Below are 19,041 nucleotides of genomic sequence, written 5' to 3'. Positions count from 1 at the left end.
CAGGATATTAACAGCAAGTTAGGTCTGTGGGGATGGACTTTGTGATGCTTGTCTGCTCTAATATCAAGGACACTCCTCTATTTTATAATTATCCTTCATTTATCATCCATTAGGAAGCGGTTCCGTGCTGGAACACTGCAGAGAGCATCCGCTTTTAAGCAGAGAATTTGCTAAAAGTCTTTCCATGCGGATTAATGAGTCGGGCAATTGTTATGTAAATCGTTAATTAAATTGCCTTCGGCGTAGATTGTGCTGCTTCGGAGTCGTCCAGGGTATTTTGCTGTTGACTCGTGACTTAATTTTGGAGGAATGATGCCAGAAAATGAAAATGTCTCCTGGAATGTGGAGTGCCACTAAAAGCACCACTTGGTGTCTTTAAAAAAAGCTTTAAAGCTGCCTAATTTGCTGGATTTGTGGGTGTGTTGTTGTCCTGCCAAGTCCAGGTCGTGCCAGAAGGAGGGTGGGAAGTTCTGCTGAGTTCTCAGTGCAAGAGCAGTGGCTGAGGAAGGCAGGCTTGGAGCTTAGGAGGGACAAGGTCTTGCCCTGAGGTTTTATGGTGAATAATCAGTGCTGGTGCCTTTGGTGTCCCTGCTCTTGGTGATGTCGTTGTCGTGTCCCTTTAGGTGGCTCTGGAGCAAGGTTGTTTCTGGTTAGCTCCTAATGGAAGGTGAAAATGCCCTTTTCTAATGACTGTTTCCTAAAACAGGCTGGTATTTTCTCCTGGAATTTCAATCCCTGCCTTCATTGATGCTCTGCATGGTTTTAAGAGATTTTACTGTTCAAAAGCTCCAAATTCACTTTGCCCATGGAGCATTAACTTGTCCCTGAGGACAATTGATAAAAAAATTTCGATTTTCTTGTCCAATTGCACTTCTCTGGCTTTTAGTGCAGTTGTGTGGATGTCTCCTATGCTGCAATAAATATTTTAAATATGTAAACAATATAATAAATAATAATATAAACATTTAAATATAGAAATAATATAGATAAATATATATCTTAAATAAGGGTTTTCCACTCTAATTATAACTATGCCTGTAATGATTCTCTGGAGTGGGATGAAGAACTTTGTTGATATGGTTGTGAGGCTTTAAATGCTGTAAACCACAAAGCTGATATATTATAAAATAACTTCATTCTGTATATTCTGTATTTATGCTTAATCTTCTGTAATATCAGTGAGTACAAGTGGCTTTTCAATGATTTACATAACCCTACTTAATGCAGTCTTTCCTAAGTATTTGTGCAAATTTTTTTGCACATTTCCTTGTGTGATAAATATGATGTTCAGGAAATTATGAAAATAAATTATGTGCATTCAGCTGCTTAATTAATTCCAACTGCAGCTACAATTTTTATTTGTATTATTTTAATAAACTTTTAATAGTCTTTTATAGAATTTTTATTTGTATTTACTTACACTTGGATTAACTTGTTGAAACTCTCTAATTACTTGTAGAAAGTCTTGATTTAAGTGTTAATAAAATAGTCTGAGGTTTAAAATAGCATAATATTGTGTGATACACAATAAATTAATTTTGATTTATAGATGGGTAGTTTTTATAGGCAGCAATGGGTAGAATATTAAATATAAGCTAGGAAGGCAGAGAGAAGAATAAATAATCCATTGAAGGCCTACAGTTAGCCAAAGCAGAATATATTTGGCCATATTAATGGTTTATATATTAATTTAAAGAGCATTTGTGTTTCTTAAATATTGGTTCAGGACAACTTTGTTTGGATCTGGAGTGTCACTGGATTTTTCCAAACATGTCAGTGACTGATATCAAGCAAAAACAAAACTGGTCAGGCACATGAGCCTCCAAGAAGTATAAAATATCCTGGATCTCAGATTCTCCCAATTTTGAAATAACTTCTACGTGGTTCAAATAAAGTTTCTGAGAAATATATTTTAAGATTTGCCTTTCCCACACAGGATTTAATGCACTGATCATTTACATGAAGTTATCTGAATTCTATTTAAAAACTGAATTTCCCTCCTTAGATATACGACTGAATGTAGAATAAACTGCTTGTAAATGTAGAACAGATTTCGTCTTGTTGTTATTTCCCATCCTTTTTGTGTAGGGTCACACTGACCAACTCTCACATACTGTTGGAATGAGGTGGCTCACCTCTTTCCTTAGAGGTTAAACCTGGGAAACGAGGATATATCTCCAGAAAGTATTAGCCAGAAATGTTGTATTTCCAGTGCCAGGTTGGAAATGTTGCTGATGAAAGACCTGGAGATCACTCAGTGATATTTACAGAGCGCTGACTTGGCCATCTGGACCTGATGTGGTGTTAGTTGTGTCAGTGCTTCCTCTGTGTGTTTGATCCAACAGGATTGTTTCTCCGTGGAAGGGGAGGACCTGAAGCACGACTTTGAGCGGCTGCAACTCGCCATGGAGATGGTGGGGTTTCTGCCCAAGACACGCAGACAGTGAGTTTATTTTCCATTTTAATGGCTTGGAGATGATTCTGGTTAATGCCACCTCCACTGGCAGGACATTGTCCAGAGATGCTGTGGCTGCCCCATCCCTGGAGGTGTCCCAGGCCAGGTTGGACAGGGCTTGGAGCAACCTGGGATAGTGGAAGGTGTCTCTGCCATGGCAGGATGGAGCCCAGATGAGTTTAAGTCCCTTCCAACCCAAACCATTCTGTGATTCCATGATCACTGCTGTACTGAACAATTCTCTTCATGCAAATGGAGCGTTGGCAGGAGTTGACATCTTGAAGTATTTCTCAAGTGTTCATGAATAATCACGCCTCACTCTGCATGTCATGAATCCAGAGCTTGGTTTAATCAGAAGTTCTCATTATCCCTCATGAAACTTAACCCTTTGTGTGCAGTTCTAGGTCTGTAGATGCATTTCCAACTGGCCTTTTCCACTAATGCACTGGACATGCTGGTTTGAAAACTGGACTTTAGCTGGGTTGAGACACCACTGACACCATGGAATTAGAGGGTTCCTAAGGGTCATCTCCAACCAGACCTACAAAATAATCCCTCCTGTGTTGATTTTTGGCTTGAAAGGCTTGAGTAAGTTGGGAAGAACTTGACAAAAAAAATTACTTCAAAGATATTTTCACACAGCTGAGAAATTTTGAGAGCTCGTTCTTTATCCCTCACTTGTAACGAATCAATTATGAAATTAAACTGATTTTTCTCTAACTTCCCCACACACGTGGATAAACCCAAGGATCCAGACTTGTGTGACTGTGTTCTGTGTCAGGGGCTGCTTTATCAGGCTTCAGGACAAGGTTTGTCTAAAGCCTGTTGAGGGGTTTAATTGCCTGAGCAAAGCAATCAAGAAGTGTCAGGACTGAGCAGAGTCGGGTGATGCAGTAAATTCTCACTTCTGATTTACTGTGCAATGATTTTTCTTGGCACACAAGTTGCTCCTGGTGAATTTTGCGTGTCAAAAATAAAGTGGATTCTTCACTACACGAGCAGATTTATTTTGCTTGGCGTTATACAACTGCAGTACAAATAAGAACCACCTTCAGCTGAGATACAGGGTAAAACATACCAGGGAGTATGTTTTAAATACTACTCTACTTTTAAAAGTAATTTCTTTATAGCAAAATATGGGGTTTCACCTTTGTGGAAACAGCAAAGAGAAATTTTTATAAAATTGCATCCTGAAATTCACAACAAGGAGTCAGTATCCCTGTTTTGGAGATAAGGGAGGACTTGGAGAGGTGAAGGTGTGTTGTCCAGACAAGCTGGTGGCATAGCTAGGAATCACGTTTGGGTTTATTCATTTTTAGCTCCCAATGGAGTGTAGAATTAGGGACAAACAGGATTTATAGCTGAAGTCAGACATGACTTAGGAGTTGGGCTTGATGAACCTTGTGGATCCCTTCTAACTCAGGATATTCTTTGAGTGTCTGATCCTATTTTTTTTAGAGGGGAGATAACTTAAAAATTACCAAATTCCCTTCAAAACAGAAAAATTGGTTGGATAAATTTCTTTGAAGTTTCACATCTTTTCTTTGTTTCAGTTGCTTAGATATTATAAAAGCATTTATGCTGTTTTGTACAGTCTTCTGTTCCTGGCTGGGACTGGATCCAAAAAGGTGACAAAAAAATGCGTCCAAGGAGACTAAGAGGGATCACCTGCATGGCCACACCCACTCTATCCCTTAATTTAGGAAATTGCGTGATAAATAATTAATCTAGATACCAAGATTACTGGAGGATTTCTATTTTTCTTACAACACGGACTGTAATTTTGTAACTGGGGGTTTGATGTGTTAAAGAATTTTCAAGGCAACTGTATGGATGCAAGTTTGGTACTTGACTAAATGAAAATCTTTTTGACGTGAGGTGAAGTGGATTCTTTGCATTGAAAATCAGAAGAATGAGCCAAAGAGGGGCATGGCCCTTGGGGGTGAAATTTGCTACTTCATTCACTTTACGGAAAACTGAGTGAAAATGAATTGTCTCTATTTAGGATTTTCTCTCTGCTGTCGGCGATCCTGCATCTGGGGAACATCCGGTACAAAAAGAAGACCTACAGGGATGACTCCATCGATATCTGCAACCCTGAAATACTTCCTGTTGTGTCAGAGCTGCTGGAGGTAAGGCTCTGCTTTCCCTCCTGAAACTTTCACACCAAACAAGCCACCTCTGATACAGGACACAAAACAGGTGCAATTTATTTCCAGTTTTACCAAAGAGTAAGCTTGTCACCGTCATATTTTGTGAAAAATCTCTTTGCCCAGGATTCTTCTCCTGGGAAGCTGAGAAGCCTCAGAGAAAAATGAAAATAATAATTACCTGATTTGCTTCTCCTGTGTTTTGCTGCTTTGGAATGTGTTTGGACATTGTTTACCAACTAGTGATTGTTTCATTGGTTTTATGTGAATTGTTTTTGACTTATTGGCCAATTACGGCCAAGCTGTGTCAGGCTCTGGAAAGAGTCACGAGTTGCATTTAGTATCTTTCTAGCCTTCTGTCTGTATCCTTTCTGTATTCTTTAGTATAGTTTAATATAGTTTTAGTATAGTATTCTTTAATATAATATAGTTCATTCAATAATAAATTAGCCTTCTAAGAGCATGGAGTCAGATTCATCATTTCCTTGCCTTCATTGGGGGCACACAAATACAAGTTTTTGTGTGTTTCCATTCTTATGGGCTGTTCATGTTTGCCAGGGAAAAGGTAAGGAACTTCTTTTAAAAGGTTTTTCATGGAGGGATTTTGCCCCTACTCTTCAGCTTCAGGTTTCATTGACTGAAAATCCTGTTTCTGTGATTAAATGTGTAAGGTTTCAGGGTCTAGATGCCAAGCAATCCTGCTGTCCAACACGGCATTGTCTTCAATTGCCAGCCATCAGCTGGTGCTCCTCAAATCTGTCCCAAAGTCTGTCTGAGGAACTCGAGCAGTTGTACGACCATAGCCCCATGTTTTGGTTCTGTGCTGGCTGTAGGAGGTGCTGAGCTTTCTCGCTGTGTTTTTTTTTCTGTTACTACCTGCCAGATTCCACAAGGGAATATGTAGGCCCATCTCACCCCTCTAGTCCCTATTTATGGGCCTGTTATGGAGTTCTTTGGTGCATCTGTTGATTATCTGCTGTTTAGGACCTGATACCTTGGCCTCTGTGAGCCTCTGCTGTGCTGGTGTCCCTTGGGAAGGGTTTGTAGGACTCCACCTGGCTGGCCCAGGCCTCGTCCAGTAAGTCAGTGCAAAAGCATTAAATGAGTTCTTAGGAGATCTGCTCTGTCAGCCCAAGCAGGTTACGAAGCTGTGGTACTTATTTTCATGAGAAAAGTCTTGAATGAGCCAACTTGTCCTACTAACCTTCAGGAGCTGAGCTCAAAAACTTCCTGACATAGATTGAGGTGGCCAGAATCTCCCCTTGCTGTCTCACTGCACTTGAAATGCTCTAAACCTCTTGCAACTGAACTGTTTTTCTTCTAGTTGATTATAGCAACAATTATCTTTACCCTTTGTACTCCCTGGATGGTCTGGAAAATGAATTTGTGCTGATTTTATGGTGGATTCAGAACGCAACTTGTTCTTTTGTGTTACACATGGTGCTCTTCCCATTAATTCCATTAAATAACTGTTGTGTTATCTCCCTACCTACAGAACTTGGGAATTGGCTCTCAGGGATTTTCATAGCACTTCATTAATACTTTGAATTTAGGGAGGGGAAAGCTTCTGTAAAATATGGTTTGAGCAGCTGGATGCTCTTTGCATCTTGGCATTGGAAATTGCAGAAATAAACAGAAGGAAAATATAAGTGGGGAGCAGAATGTTGTTGATTTTACCCTGTTAAATGTGGCCAAGTCAGTTAAGTAATTGTTTTTTAAAAAAGTTTTGAGTAAGAGAGTGACTTAGAGAGCTGAAAAAGTTCCAGGCTTTGGGTCTTTGCCTTTGCAAACAAACCCTTTTGCAACATCTGCATGCGGGGAGGTCGTGGAGTGGTTTTTACACATGATTATGTGAAATGAAGCATTGGCTGAGCCATGTCAATCCAACGGTGCCTTAATGCCCTGAGCTGGAACAGCACCCCCAGGTAGTGTCAACAAGATGTAAAAATCAATAAATGTATTTGTTTTTCACCATTAAAAAAAAAACAACCCAACCCTAACCATTGAGATCTAATGTATCTGAGCAAACTGATAGATTTCTGGTCATCTTGGTAATTCTTTTTGCAAATTAAATGACCATCTAAACATAAAATGCTTGTTAATTAGATTGGGACAATGCTTGCTGCATTGAGGTAGGATCTGATGAAATGCATCACTGAGTTTGGGAAGCGGTGTTGTTTGTCCCTTAAGTTGCATTTAGGTGAGAATTGATCCAAGGAACTGGAAGCATTTGCTGCCTGCAATAGACCCACTGAAATCAGCTGAAATAAAGCAAATAATCTCATTTTCAGACTTGATTTATCTTTATGAAATGCCACATTTCGCTTCGCAGACCTCAACAGATGTTGCTGCTTATTCAGGTTTGACCCTAAGGAACAACCAAAGGTTTCAAACAGATGAAGCACCATTACAAAGAGCAGCCACAACTCCTTATTCATTACAGCTTTCCACATTAAGTGCAATGAGTTCTGCTCAGCCAGAGATTTAAAATACTGCTTAAAACATTTGACACTTAGTATTTTGTCTCATTTGGGTAATTACTTTATTACATTCTTTTTTTCTTTGTGGTCACTGAACAGTTTTGCTTTTCCCATTGTTGCTGAAATTATGAATTGGCTTGAAAAAGTTGTTAATCCCCTCTCCAGATCTTGGCATTAGACACTAATAACTGAAAAATCATCTCAGAATAAAAGTAATATGAGTTGACAGAGAGCTGAACTTCCTTTCCTGTGGTCACTGGCTGTTTGGTGGGACCGACTGGAGCACAGCAAAGGGATGGAAGAAACTGTGATCTGATACTTCCTTATCCTGGGGCAACTTCTGGGTTGATCTTTATACTGAAATGACTCATTGGATTTTTCAGTCAAGGATTTGACACAGAAAAGAGAAGGAAAAACTGCAACTGGAGCTGCATTGGCCATCTCTGAGAGCAGCCAAGAGGGGACGCAGAGATGCTCCAGCATGGCCTCCATGGGGATGTAGCCTCCAAGGGCAGGAGGGGAACCACCAGCCTGGCTGAAATTAAAAACTTAGGCAAAATTAGGGTCTTCTCCCACTGCAAAGGGGAATGTGCCCCAGATTTTCGTGAGCTGGTTGGTTTGTGTTGGGATCTCTAATGGTAACTGGGGGAACTCCCCTGCTGCACCAGTTAATGCAACACCACTGCACAACTATCCTCCCTCTGTGTAATGAGGTTTGTGTCCCTATAAAATGAAGCTAATAGAGAGATTTTTTGAAGGAATCTGGGAGGAGATGATGATCTGCAATGGATTTGCTTTTTAGATATCAACAACCCCATCCAATATATTTTTGCTTTATTAAACCATCCAGAGCAGCGTTTGTTGAAACTGCAATATAGGATTTTGGCCAGACTCTGCAGATCATTGTTTCATTTACAGTAAAATCCCTGATTCCATTTTTTTTTTTTCAGGAATAGACATAGTGTGTGGATTATGTGATGCTTTTGGCAGATTTTTCAGGGCCTTTGTTTAAACTCTGCTGAAATGCTGTGCTGGGGAGTGATGTCAAGGCTGCCTGATGGATCAAGCAGACGTGGAGTCCTGTGCAAGCACTGCAAATATCCCAGGGCCTGAGTAGAAATCGCAGAGGGTTGTGTAAAACTTTGTGTTTCTGGGGGAAAAGCTTGGAAAAGCTCATTTGTGGGCTTATTAATAAAAATAATATATTACAGATTATGTAGTTGACCTTAAAAGACACTTTTTGTTTCCCATTGGAACAGTAGGAACATTTTAATTGTGTTTGTTTACTAAAATGGGAAGTTATTTCCATGGATGGAGCATTGAGGGAGGAGATAAATCTGTCTTTGCTCAGTGGAGCAATTTTGTATTCAGTTTTTAGGTTTAGGTAACCAATGCAATACCTAACCTCAATGCAAATAAAGGTAAATAAAGTTATCAAGTGCCCTAAATTAGTTTTGCCAGATTTCCCAGTGCACATTTGTGTTTGGAGCTAAAGTTGGCCTCTCCAGGAGATTTATGTGCTCAAGTTCTTCTTGCACTAAAAAATGGCCTTCAGCTTCCCTGAGGGATCCCACAGACACTGGGGCTCCTCCTGTGATAAATGTCTTGGAAATTAATTGGGGAGGGGATGAGGATTATGGAGCAGACAGTGCTTGCTTCCAGCTTTTTCTTCTGGATTTATTTTTCAGATGATGTTTTGTAGAATCACAGAATGATTAGGGTTGGAAGTGACCTCCAAAGTTCATCTGGTCCAACATCCCTGCAATGAGTAGGGATATCATCGTTAGATGCAAAATTTTGAGCCATAATTAGAGTCAGAAAACTTCAGAGAATCACAGAATATGCTGAGTTGGAAGGGATCCACAAATACCTTTGAGTGTAACTTCACAGACACAGGCCCTGCACAGACACTCCAGCAATCCCACCTTGTGCCTGAGAGCATTGTCCAAACACTCCCTAAGCTGTGGAGCCTTGGGACCCTGACCATTCCCTGGAGAGCCTGTTCAGTGCCCAACCACCCTCTGGGGGAAGAGCCTAAACCTCCCTAACGCAGCTCCAGCCATTCCCTCTCATCCTTTCTAACTCTGGTTATTTGAAAGAAATAATCTGAGGAAAAGGTTCAGCTCTTTTCCAAGAAGAGCTGGTAGAAATCTGAATTTATTTTCCTTTACTCCACACGAGGCATCTTTAGAGCGAGCACTCAGCACTGTAATCCCTTTCTCATATATGGAGGGAGAGACAAAACCTGATGCTTTCTTGTTCTCAGCTGGAAATGGTTCATTTTTCTTCAGCTGCTCTAACATAATATCCCAGAATTACTGGAGGAGCAGTCTCTGCCTGCCTTGGCTCCAGCCCAGCCTTGCTGGCTCCCTGCTCCGCTGACGTTCCCAGCTGTGGCACTGTTGGTCACCCCTCACTGGCTCATGGAGTTGAGGCCTCCAGCCCTCCCTGGGCCCACTTGTGGCAACCAAGTCTTAAATCTGCATTTTGTCCCTGTAATTAAGATCTAAACTCCTGCAGGCCATGTTTAAGAGGGAGAGCAGGTCATGCCCTAAAGGAAGCACCAGGAAGCAAAAATCCATGAAATGGGACTCAAGAGTGAAACTCCTAGGGCACAAAGTAAAGAAATAAGTGGTGTTCTCCTTTTTTGCTGCTCTGCACCAATGGGTGTTCCTATTTTAGTGTTTCACACTTACTGGAGGAGGTAGTGTAGGATGTGGGGAAGCTGTAAGTACCTCCATGTCCTTAGTCATCAGCACGTGCTGAGTTTTTATTTAGAAAGCCCCAGTGGCTCCTCCCTGGCATCAGGAGTCAGCTGCTTTCACGCTGTGACCTTGAATGCAGATTAGGATGATTTGTTTGCACCCGTGGTGCTCATCAGAGGTGATGAAGGAATCAAGATCAAGCTCCACTGGGTGGTAATTGCAGGCAGGGGCCTGGGGAGATGCAGGGATTCCCATCCTTGCCAAGAGTGTTTTTGTACAAGCAGATGATTTAATGGGGTCTCCGCAGGTCAGGAGAAGGATGCACATCCACAGGTTCCCTTAATCCTGAAAGCAGGGAGGGAAAGAACCAGAGTGACCATGAGATGGGGATGGTGAGGGATGGCGTGGGTAGTTGTTTAAATTGCTTAAAATCCCTGTGTTTGCTGACAAATCTGGGACTTGGAAGTGTTCATGTTGTTGAGGAATATTTCTTTGGACTGTTTTGATTAGGAACCATCTGACACCCCTCTGCCTTGTTGCCTTGGATAATTAAAAAAAGCCAGCATGCTGGCTGTGGGTTTGCAGCATTCCTGAAGGAGGATAATGGATGGTGTGAAACTCACTTTTGTTCCAAGTTGTGCAGTTGAGGGAGAGCAGCTGATGGTCCCACAGTCAAGAGCTGCTGGAAAAGTGTCCACAGAGCCGAAAATTATAAAATCACATATTTTGGTGAATGTAGAGGAATAGAAACCAAATGTGGAATCTTGCCTTGGCTCTCTGGATGAACCAGAAAAATTATTTTTTTCCCTGCTTGATTTTGAAAGGTAAAATCGAATTGTAGGAACTGGGGGGTCCTGAGTAGTGCTGAGCACTAAAGAAATGAACCTTGAAGTGTCATTTCCAGTGATAGAGACCTTGCTGGCAGGTGACATCATATACAGGTGACTTGATGTATTCTGATTTCCACAGCAACAAGTTCTTGTTGCAAGAAGAATCAGTTGTATAAAAACTCCCTGGGTTTTATCAGGGAGAATCCCATAATGGTTGTTTTGGCAGAAGGAGATTTTTGTACAGAAGGGCATCATTATTGCTACGGTTTGTGAGATTCCTGACCTTTCACTGTCTTGTTTGCATTTCCTCTTCATACTAATTCCTGGATTAAACCCTTAAGTCAAAGTACGTACATAGAGTTGTTTTGGTTGGAAAAAACCTCTAGATCATTGAGTTCAATTTTAGACCTCTCTGTTTCCCATTTTCCTTGTAAAATCATAAATGGTTTCCCTGTGATAAAAATAGGCCTTGGATGGCTTCAGAAATGTGGATTTTGAACAATCAGAGATGTCCAGAGGAGGTCTGGTGCCTGCATGGAGTCCTTCAGGTCGGATAAGCAGTTTGTAGAGACTTCAGTGTAGCTTATCTGTATCAATCCACATCCATTAATTATGAGCTCCAAGATTTTCACCCAGACTCATGATGTCTTTTTTGACTTGGAAATTTGGTGAATATCAGTCAATGACCCAAAGTCTTTATTTCTAAGTGATTTATTCTGGGATAGAGGACACCTTCCGAATTCCTCAAAGTAAGAGGGTCTTGAAGCTGATTGGGAAAGTGGCTTTTCCCCAACAGCTGCAGGTACTACTTAATTTGTCAGCACTGTTTTCCTCATTGCTGAAGTGTCTGTGTTTGCACAACTGAGTTTTGTTCTGCAGACCTGTGAGGGCTGATTAGAGACTGTCACCTTGCCAGGAACTGGGGCTTTAGGGAGTAAACATCCAGTGCCAACAGCAGAGTAAATATCAGGTGCTTTTCCAAGGGTTTCTTCCTCCTTCTGACTCCTCCCCACCCTTAAAAGCACGAAAGAAAACCTCCTTCACTTGGATATCTCTGAAACTGATGACACTTCTTGGCGTATTCTAGAGTAATTTATATGATTTCATCTTGACAACACTGGAAAGTTGACTTATTATGCCAAGAGAAAGTGTGGGAGGGAGGAGGCACACCGGGAATAAGGAAACCAATGGGAAATTGCTACAACTGGGATGTCTGAATGCAGAAAATCAGGTTCCTTTGAATACCCTGGTGTTAGGTTTCTGATGCTGGGTTTATGTGCTGAGTTGGCTCCTCCCAATGGCATGTTTTTACCCATTGAACTTAACTCTGCAAGGGCTGGCAAAAGTGTTTTATTTTTTTTTTAATTAAATTTTGATCTTTGAATGTGTTTACTCTGAATTTTTTTTTTTTTTTTGTTTAAATGTTAGCATTTTTTTTTCTGGATTTAAAATAAAAAAAGATCACTAGAATAATCATTAATATCTGTACTTTTGTTCTAGGTGAAAGAAGAGATGCTGTTTGAGGCCCTGGTGACCAGAAAGACAGTGACAGTGGGAGAGAAGCTGATCTTACCATACAAATTGGCAGAGGTCAGTACATGATGTTTGTTATTAAAAGGCAACTCTTGGAATGGTTTTCAATACTCTGAGATGAACACTCAGAGTTTCTATCAATTTTTATTTATTTATGTCAAAATAATGTAGGAGAAGCTAATGGGTGTCCTAACCTAGGAAATTATTGACTTTTCTTCTATTCCATTCCTGGAAGTACTTTATTCTGATGGTTTGTAAGTGCTTTAATGACTTGTGGTTGTGTGAGAGTTGTCCAAAGCAGAGCTGTGCATTGCTGAGTGTGAGTGTGAGTGCAGGTGTGTGTTCATCTCCAGATGTCATTCCTTGAGCTGGAGAACTGACTCCACAGCAGAGTGCTGACCCAAGATTCCAGGAAATTTTTACTGCCTTCTTGAGCGCCTGTGTTAGTGTGGTTCTTGTATGGCAGGAGCTGCAGATCTCCATAGGAGATTCCCAGTAGCTTTTCCTCAGACCCCTCAAAACCTGAGCCCTTTTGGATGCTTTGGAGCAGCCACAAATCCATCAGCTTCTCTCAGACTCCAGTGTAGTTATATGGGATTTTCAGGAATTCTGAGTTCTATTCTGTGGCTGGTAAAGAGAAACATTTTTTTTTCCTCTTATATTCTTCAAAATACATAAGTTCTCTTCTGCTGAACTGCTTGTTTTGGTTATTTCTGCCTCTAATCTTCTTGTATCCCCCAGATTAGGAACACTGAGCATCACACCACACTTGGTCCCTCCGTTCCCTCTTGTTGTAGGGTTGTGTGAGAATTTAGAGCACCTTGAATAGCATCTTGAGCAGCCTGTTGTGTCACAAATAACTAAACACATCACGTTGTCACTGGGGATCAGCTGGAGATATTTTGACTCCTTTTTCTGTGAGGGGAAAAAAGTATATTTTCTCCCACTTTGAGGGTGTGTTTAAGCTCAGTAACTGTTACTGAGCTTTAATCTTTAGAAATGAAGTCTTGCCTTTGTGCAAAGGTGAAATGTGCCCTAACAAAGGGCACACAAGGGCTCTCTGGGTCTTTGAGATGGACATTTAATGTGGTGTTTCTACTTTTTTCCTTCATCTTGGGCACAGACTTAAAAAAAATGGCTAGAAAAGTTTAGAACTGAGCTATAACTACCCTTCTGCTGGAGGGTTCTTAGAATATCATAGAGTGGGCTGGGTTGGCAGGGACCCTAGAGATGGTCTTGTTCCAACCTCCTGCCATGGGCAGGGACACCTACCACTGGACCATCTTGCTCCAAGCCCCATCCAACCTGGCCTGGAACACTTCCAGGGATGGGACAGCCACAGTTTCTCTAATCTACCTGTGCCAGAGCCTCATCACCCTCACAGCCAACAATTTCTTCCCAATATTCCATCTAATTCTACTTTCAGTAGGATTGAAGCCATTCTCAGTCAGTTGGAAGCTATTCCCTCTTGTCTTGTCCCTCCAGGCCCTTATCCAAGTCCCTTTCCAGCTCTCCTGTAGCCCCTTTAGGCCCTGGAGCCTTCTCTTCTCCAGGCTGAGCAATCTCAGTTCTCTCAGCCTTTCCTCACACCAGAGCTGCTCCATTCCTCTGATCATCCTGGTGCCCCCTCTGGACTTTCTCCAGCAGCTCCATGTCCTTCCTGTGCTGGGCTCCAGGGCTCTGGGGCAGCTTTGCAGGTGGGGTCTCACCTGAGCAGGACAGAGGGGCAAAATCCCCTCCCTTGACCTTCTGCCCAACATCTGCAGTGTATTGACACTGCTGGGAACAGTCTTACCTTGATGCTCTTTCTGGTGAGTTGAACTAGAATGGCTCAGCATGAGTTTCTCAAGTGCTTTCCCAAATGTTTTTGGTGATATGGCTGCTCCCAAATCCCAGGTGTCCCCTTGGAAAGGTTTATCACCAGTAGAAGAAAGGAAAGATCAGGGTGTGGTGGCTGTGGGGGAAGACAAAGGGGAACAAGGCTCCTTTGGGAATGGTTGATGTGATCTCCATGACAAAATCATTTGGGAGAAGCTGTGAATTGTGTTAAGATAAGCACCTCCCATGCTTTTTGTTTACCTCCTTACATCATCAGCATCCTGACCACCAAATTTAATCCAGCAGTGACCTTGCTCTGGGGGCAGGTTCACTGCTCACACAGCAGAATTTGAGATGCTCCAACTTGAACCTCCCCATGGTAAGAGGCCTTCTCCTGGTCTTTCTCTGGCTCAGGGAGTAGGAGGAGTGACTTAAATTCAGATCTGTCTGAATCAGGGAGGAAGAATGGGATTCATTTGACATTTGGGACTTCACAAAGACTACTGATGTCTGATAATCCCCACTCATGACTCACTGGGCTCTTGGGAATCAACGGGCTGGTTATTCCTGTGTGTTTAACAAAGGAGCATTATAGTTGGCTCCAACGGATGGAGCCATTGAGGGTTTGAGGATTTGCAGACATGGTCTCCCACCACGACCTCTGTAGCTCATGGGCAGCTGCCTTTCCTGATGGATACAGCAGCTATTTTATTCGTCAGATGCCTGTGGGTTTTTTCATAGTTTGGTACACTGAAATTTTCAGTGGAGTTTGTCTGGAAAAGACTGCTTCACAGGCTCTCACAAAAAGGATTGCATAATATCATTTTGGCATGTCCTTTCTTCTTTACATCATCAAGAAGAGCAGATTGGATCTACCAGTCTTCAGGTTGCAAGAGAGGTGGTAGATGGTAGATTCCCTGGAAATGTCCAAGGCCACGTTGGATGGGGCTTGCCCATGGTGTGGGATGGATGGAGACAAGCTTTATGGTCCCTTCCCACCAAACCATGTGGGATTCCACATAAAAAGCTTGAGATTTAAGTTTGGGATGGGTTTTGAGCTTTGATAAGGTTCCCATGTGTGTCTGCTCCATTCTGGAATGTTTCACTTTCTGTGCTCAGCACAGGGGCTGACATTTGCCCATCCCTTTCATCAGTGTTGGAGTATGTGGAGATGACAACTCTGTGCAGAAATGCTTTTTGTGGAAAGTGAATGTGATCATTCCATGATCCCAGCCTGGCTCCTGAGAGAGCTGTGCCCTCAGGGTCCTGGTGTGACAACTGTCACCCCCTTTAATAATCTTGAATGGGCAGAGTTGGCCTGAAGGGATCCCTTCCCTTTGGTATTTTGGAGGCTTCAGAACTGAGACTGGGGTTTATTTTCCAAGCCAAGCCTTTTCTCTTGCCCTTTGCTGAGCTGCAGCCCTGGAGCACATGGAGAGGCCGCCTTAGTTGGATTTGCAGTGATGTCACATTCCTGGCTGGCTGCACGTTCCTGCCTTCTTGTGTGCTGATTGGAAACACAGTCCTGTGGTTTGGGGCTTTTTTTTTTAGAAACAGTGGTTTGGACGCTTGGCAGCTTGCTTGAAACATTCTCTTTCAGTTATGAATTGATACCAGACGGACTGCTCCTGGTTCTGTTCATCTTTGCAGTAATTTGGGTAAAACTACATCTTTTATTCTGGCATATTTTGGGTAGATGGTACTGCAAAGTGGGGACAACTTGTGGATGGACATCATGGAATCACAGATGGGTTTGAGTTAGGAGGGACCTTAAAGCTCATCTCATTCCACACCCTGCCATGGGCAGAAACACTCTCCACTATCCCAGCTTGCCCCAAGCACTGTCCAGCCTGGCCTTGGACACTTCCAGGCATGGGACAGCCACAGCTTCTCTGGGCAACCTGTGCCAGAGCCTCTCCAGCCTCACAGGGAGGAATTCCTTACCAGTATCCCATCTAACCCTGCCCTGTGGCAGTGGGAAGCCGTTCCACCTTGTCCAAAGTCCCTCTGGGCTCTTGTTCCAAGTCCAGCTCTCCTGGAACCCTTTTGGCACTGGAAGGGGCTTTTGAGGTCTCCCTGAAACCTTCTCTTCTCCCAGCAGCTGGAAGCCTGCAGTGTTGAAGGAGAAGCTGCAACTGGCAACCACAGTAAATAAACTTCTGTTTATTCATATTGTACTTCCTCTCTTAGGACTTCCTCTTGATGGTTTTACCCCAGGAGCTGAGTTGGGTTTTTCCCTCAGGAATAATGTGCCATTTTAAAGTTAGGTGGAAATATTGACTTTGTCAACTTTATGGTTTTTTAAAATAAATTCAAGACATTTTGATTCTTGCCCACATATATGGATGATCTTGGAGAATCCAAGGACTGGATTCTAGCACCTAAAGGGGAAAGCTCCAGAGTGAGTTTTTACAAGGGCCTGGAGTAACGGGACAAGGGGAAATGGCTTCAAACTGAAAGAGGGCAGAGATGGATGGGATATGGGGAAGGAATTCTTCCTTGTGAGGGTGGGGAGGCCCTCTCACAGGTTGCCCAGAGAAGCTGTGGCTGTCCCATTCCTGGAAGTGTCCAAGGCCAGGCTGGACAGGGCTTGGAGCAGCCTCGCCTAGTGGGAGGTGTCAGTGCCCATGGCAGGGGGTGGAGTGGGATGGGCTTTAAGATCCCTCCCAACTCAAACAGTCTGTGGATCTTTGATCTAGATCAGGTATCAGGTTAAATGTAACACTGAAGTCCAGTGAGGAGGTGGGATTCCAGCAATTAAAATCGGGGTCTCCTGTGTGCCAGAAGTTGCTGGTGCCATTGTCTTCAGCTGAGAAAGTTCTTCCCAGCAGAGAGAAGATTTCATTTTACTGTATTTTACCCAAGAGCATTCAAGGTGTGTGACAGCAGCACCTGCTCGAGCAGAGCTATAGGAAGGAGCAAATAATTAGTTGCGAGCCAAATGCCAGAGTGGGATTCTAGGTGTCCCAGTTCCCATTCTTGGGGTGTTACAAGGTTTATGGGATGAGTGTGTGGTTTTTCAGGAAGACCCTACAAAGCATAATGTGCTTTTCTCATCATTCAGTAACTCATGGTTTATTGTTTAGAGGTTGTGTATGACCACGGTATTAACATTCAAGTACATCCCCATGTCTGTGGAGCTACAGATCTTTCTGAAATTAAGGAGAGGGCAGTCAAGGGGAGATCTGGTTTTGCAGGGAAAAATCAAAACTACTTTGTTTTGCCTCTTGTGGCTGTGGCACCGATGGCAAACGTGCTTGATTTGGGACCCTGCAGGGGAGCTGCCATCCTCTCTGGCTGCACCTCCAGCACCTCTGGCATTCAATGACATCACATTAATAAATAATGCTTATATTCATCTCTGGCAGCTGCCTCTTATCTCCTGAGCCACAGTGGCTCATCTGCCATGGAGCTGCCTCCTGAAACCATCCATTTTTCCTTTTATAGCACTGGATGGTGTTTTAATGCAGTTTGGGCGAGCGCAAAGGTTTAGAAGCTTTAGGCCATAGATAAACTTAGGGAAAAGGCTGCACAGACATGAGATGCTGCACTTCTGTACTGAGGTCTTGGGCTGTTGTCCAAAACAGCTGCCAAAGACTTTATCAGAAGTGAGATGGTGCATTAATGGAGCTAGCAGCACTTCATGGGTTTCCAGAGAAATCACAGTGCAGGATGTGGTAACAGTGAGCTGGAAAATTCCACTTATCATTTAGCAATGGGGAGGACCTTTGGAAAAGGCCATGGGAGCAATAAAGCCATCAGTGGTAGCAGTGGTGATTGGACTATTTTGATTCAGATCGGCCTTGGGCATTGGGCATCTCTACAGCCCCAGCCATCTTCTCCTTGATAAGGCAAAATACATCAGGCACGTAGCTGAAAAGGGGAAAAATGGGATTTTAATGGCAGCAAAGTAACATGCTGTGGGTTGCTGTTGTCCTTCCCAAAGTTCCCCTCATCTCCAGACTCTGGGCACTTTTTTTCATATCTTATAATGTGCATTTTTGCAGTTATACTGAGGTAGGAAAGTTTCACAAACCACAGTTCAGGTATTCAAAAGAAAAAAAAAAAGATACTCTAAATATCAAGTACTTGACTGATATTTGGTGGGAGACATGTGGGAGCAGAGCACTTCAGTCACGTCTTTGTGGAGAACTTGTGTTAAAAATGTTTTTCTTGATCCTGTTTGTAATCTGAGTATCATCTTAATCCATGCAAGGAACTGCTCTCCTGGGCCACATCTGTCTTCCTGCTTCTATCTAAGTAATCCAAGAAATTCAGGTTTTCTCCATCTCCGCTCACTGCAGGTCTCCAAGGCTATTAGAATATGTCTTGACTCATCCACTCATTTAACTCTCTCAAATCCATCTTGGTTGGTGTTTCCATCCTTTTCCATCATGCCAGAGACAAGCCTGTGGCTGAGCTCCACAAGCATCCCTGCCTGGTTTCCATCCCATCTGTTCTGTTTATCAGGCTGGTGTCCAGCACCTGCTTGTCTGTTTTTCACCAGTCTCTGCATTTTTTCCCTGTTTTTCATCCAATGAGACAAAACTCATTCTCAAAGTAAATACATCTGTTAGTGAGCCCTGTTTTACATTCCTCCAAAAAAAAAAAAATTCCATGATGTTTTCAATTAATTAACTTCATTTAACCAATACAGTTAGTATTTCTTAAGCAAGTGACTTTGCTAATAGACATTATTTTAACAGATCTTTATAATTTTAAACCATTTGCGATCAAGGACATTTTACCCTAAGGGTTAGAAAACATTAATTCACACTTTTGGGAGAAATCTGATGTGAAATTGCACAACAGAAGGAAAATAAAAGATGTGAGACAACTTCTTGGTCAACTGACCTGATTCTTGCCTTCCTTTAATTCTGGAAAGCAGTTGGGAGCTGGTTGTTTGTTGTGATGGATGTCACTATAAGCATGCCCTGTATTTAACTGAATGTGTGTTCAGAATTGTAAGTGGAAAATGGGTGTCTGAAAACTCAGAGGAGCTCAAAGGGACTGAGATGTACCTCCAGCAAGGCTGTGCAAGCAGCTGTTGGGCCAGCAGCCCCGAACTCC

The 19,041-nt window shown here is 42.6% G+C and overlaps 1 protein-coding gene across 4 annotated transcripts in view; it reads left to right on the top strand.

The window, feature by feature from the left end:
- MYO9A (myosin IXA) overlaps positions 1 to 19,041 on the top strand; it is a 173,821-nt gene that overhangs the window by 72,274 nt on the left and 82,506 nt on the right. For all 4 annotated transcript variants that reach the window (XM_041469325.1, XM_041469324.1, XM_041469323.1 and 1 more), the window contains 3 exons: positions 2,346 to 2,443; positions 4,461 to 4,587; positions 12,121 to 12,210. In XM_041469325.1, the coding sequence (XP_041325259.1) occupies positions 2,346 to 2,443; positions 4,461 to 4,587; positions 12,121 to 12,210 (315 nt within the window). The remainder of the gene's footprint in view (positions 1 to 2,345; positions 2,444 to 4,460; positions 4,588 to 12,120; positions 12,211 to 19,041) is intronic.

Source organism: Pyrgilauda ruficollis, unplaced genomic scaffold (assembly GCF_017590135.1).
Source record: "Pyrgilauda ruficollis isolate IOZ18807 unplaced genomic scaffold, ASM1759013v1 scaffold23, whole genome shotgun sequence".
NCBI lineage: Eukaryota > Metazoa > Chordata > Aves > Passeriformes > Passeridae > Pyrgilauda > Pyrgilauda ruficollis.
This window is presented reverse-complemented; position numbering and strand designations above follow the sequence as displayed.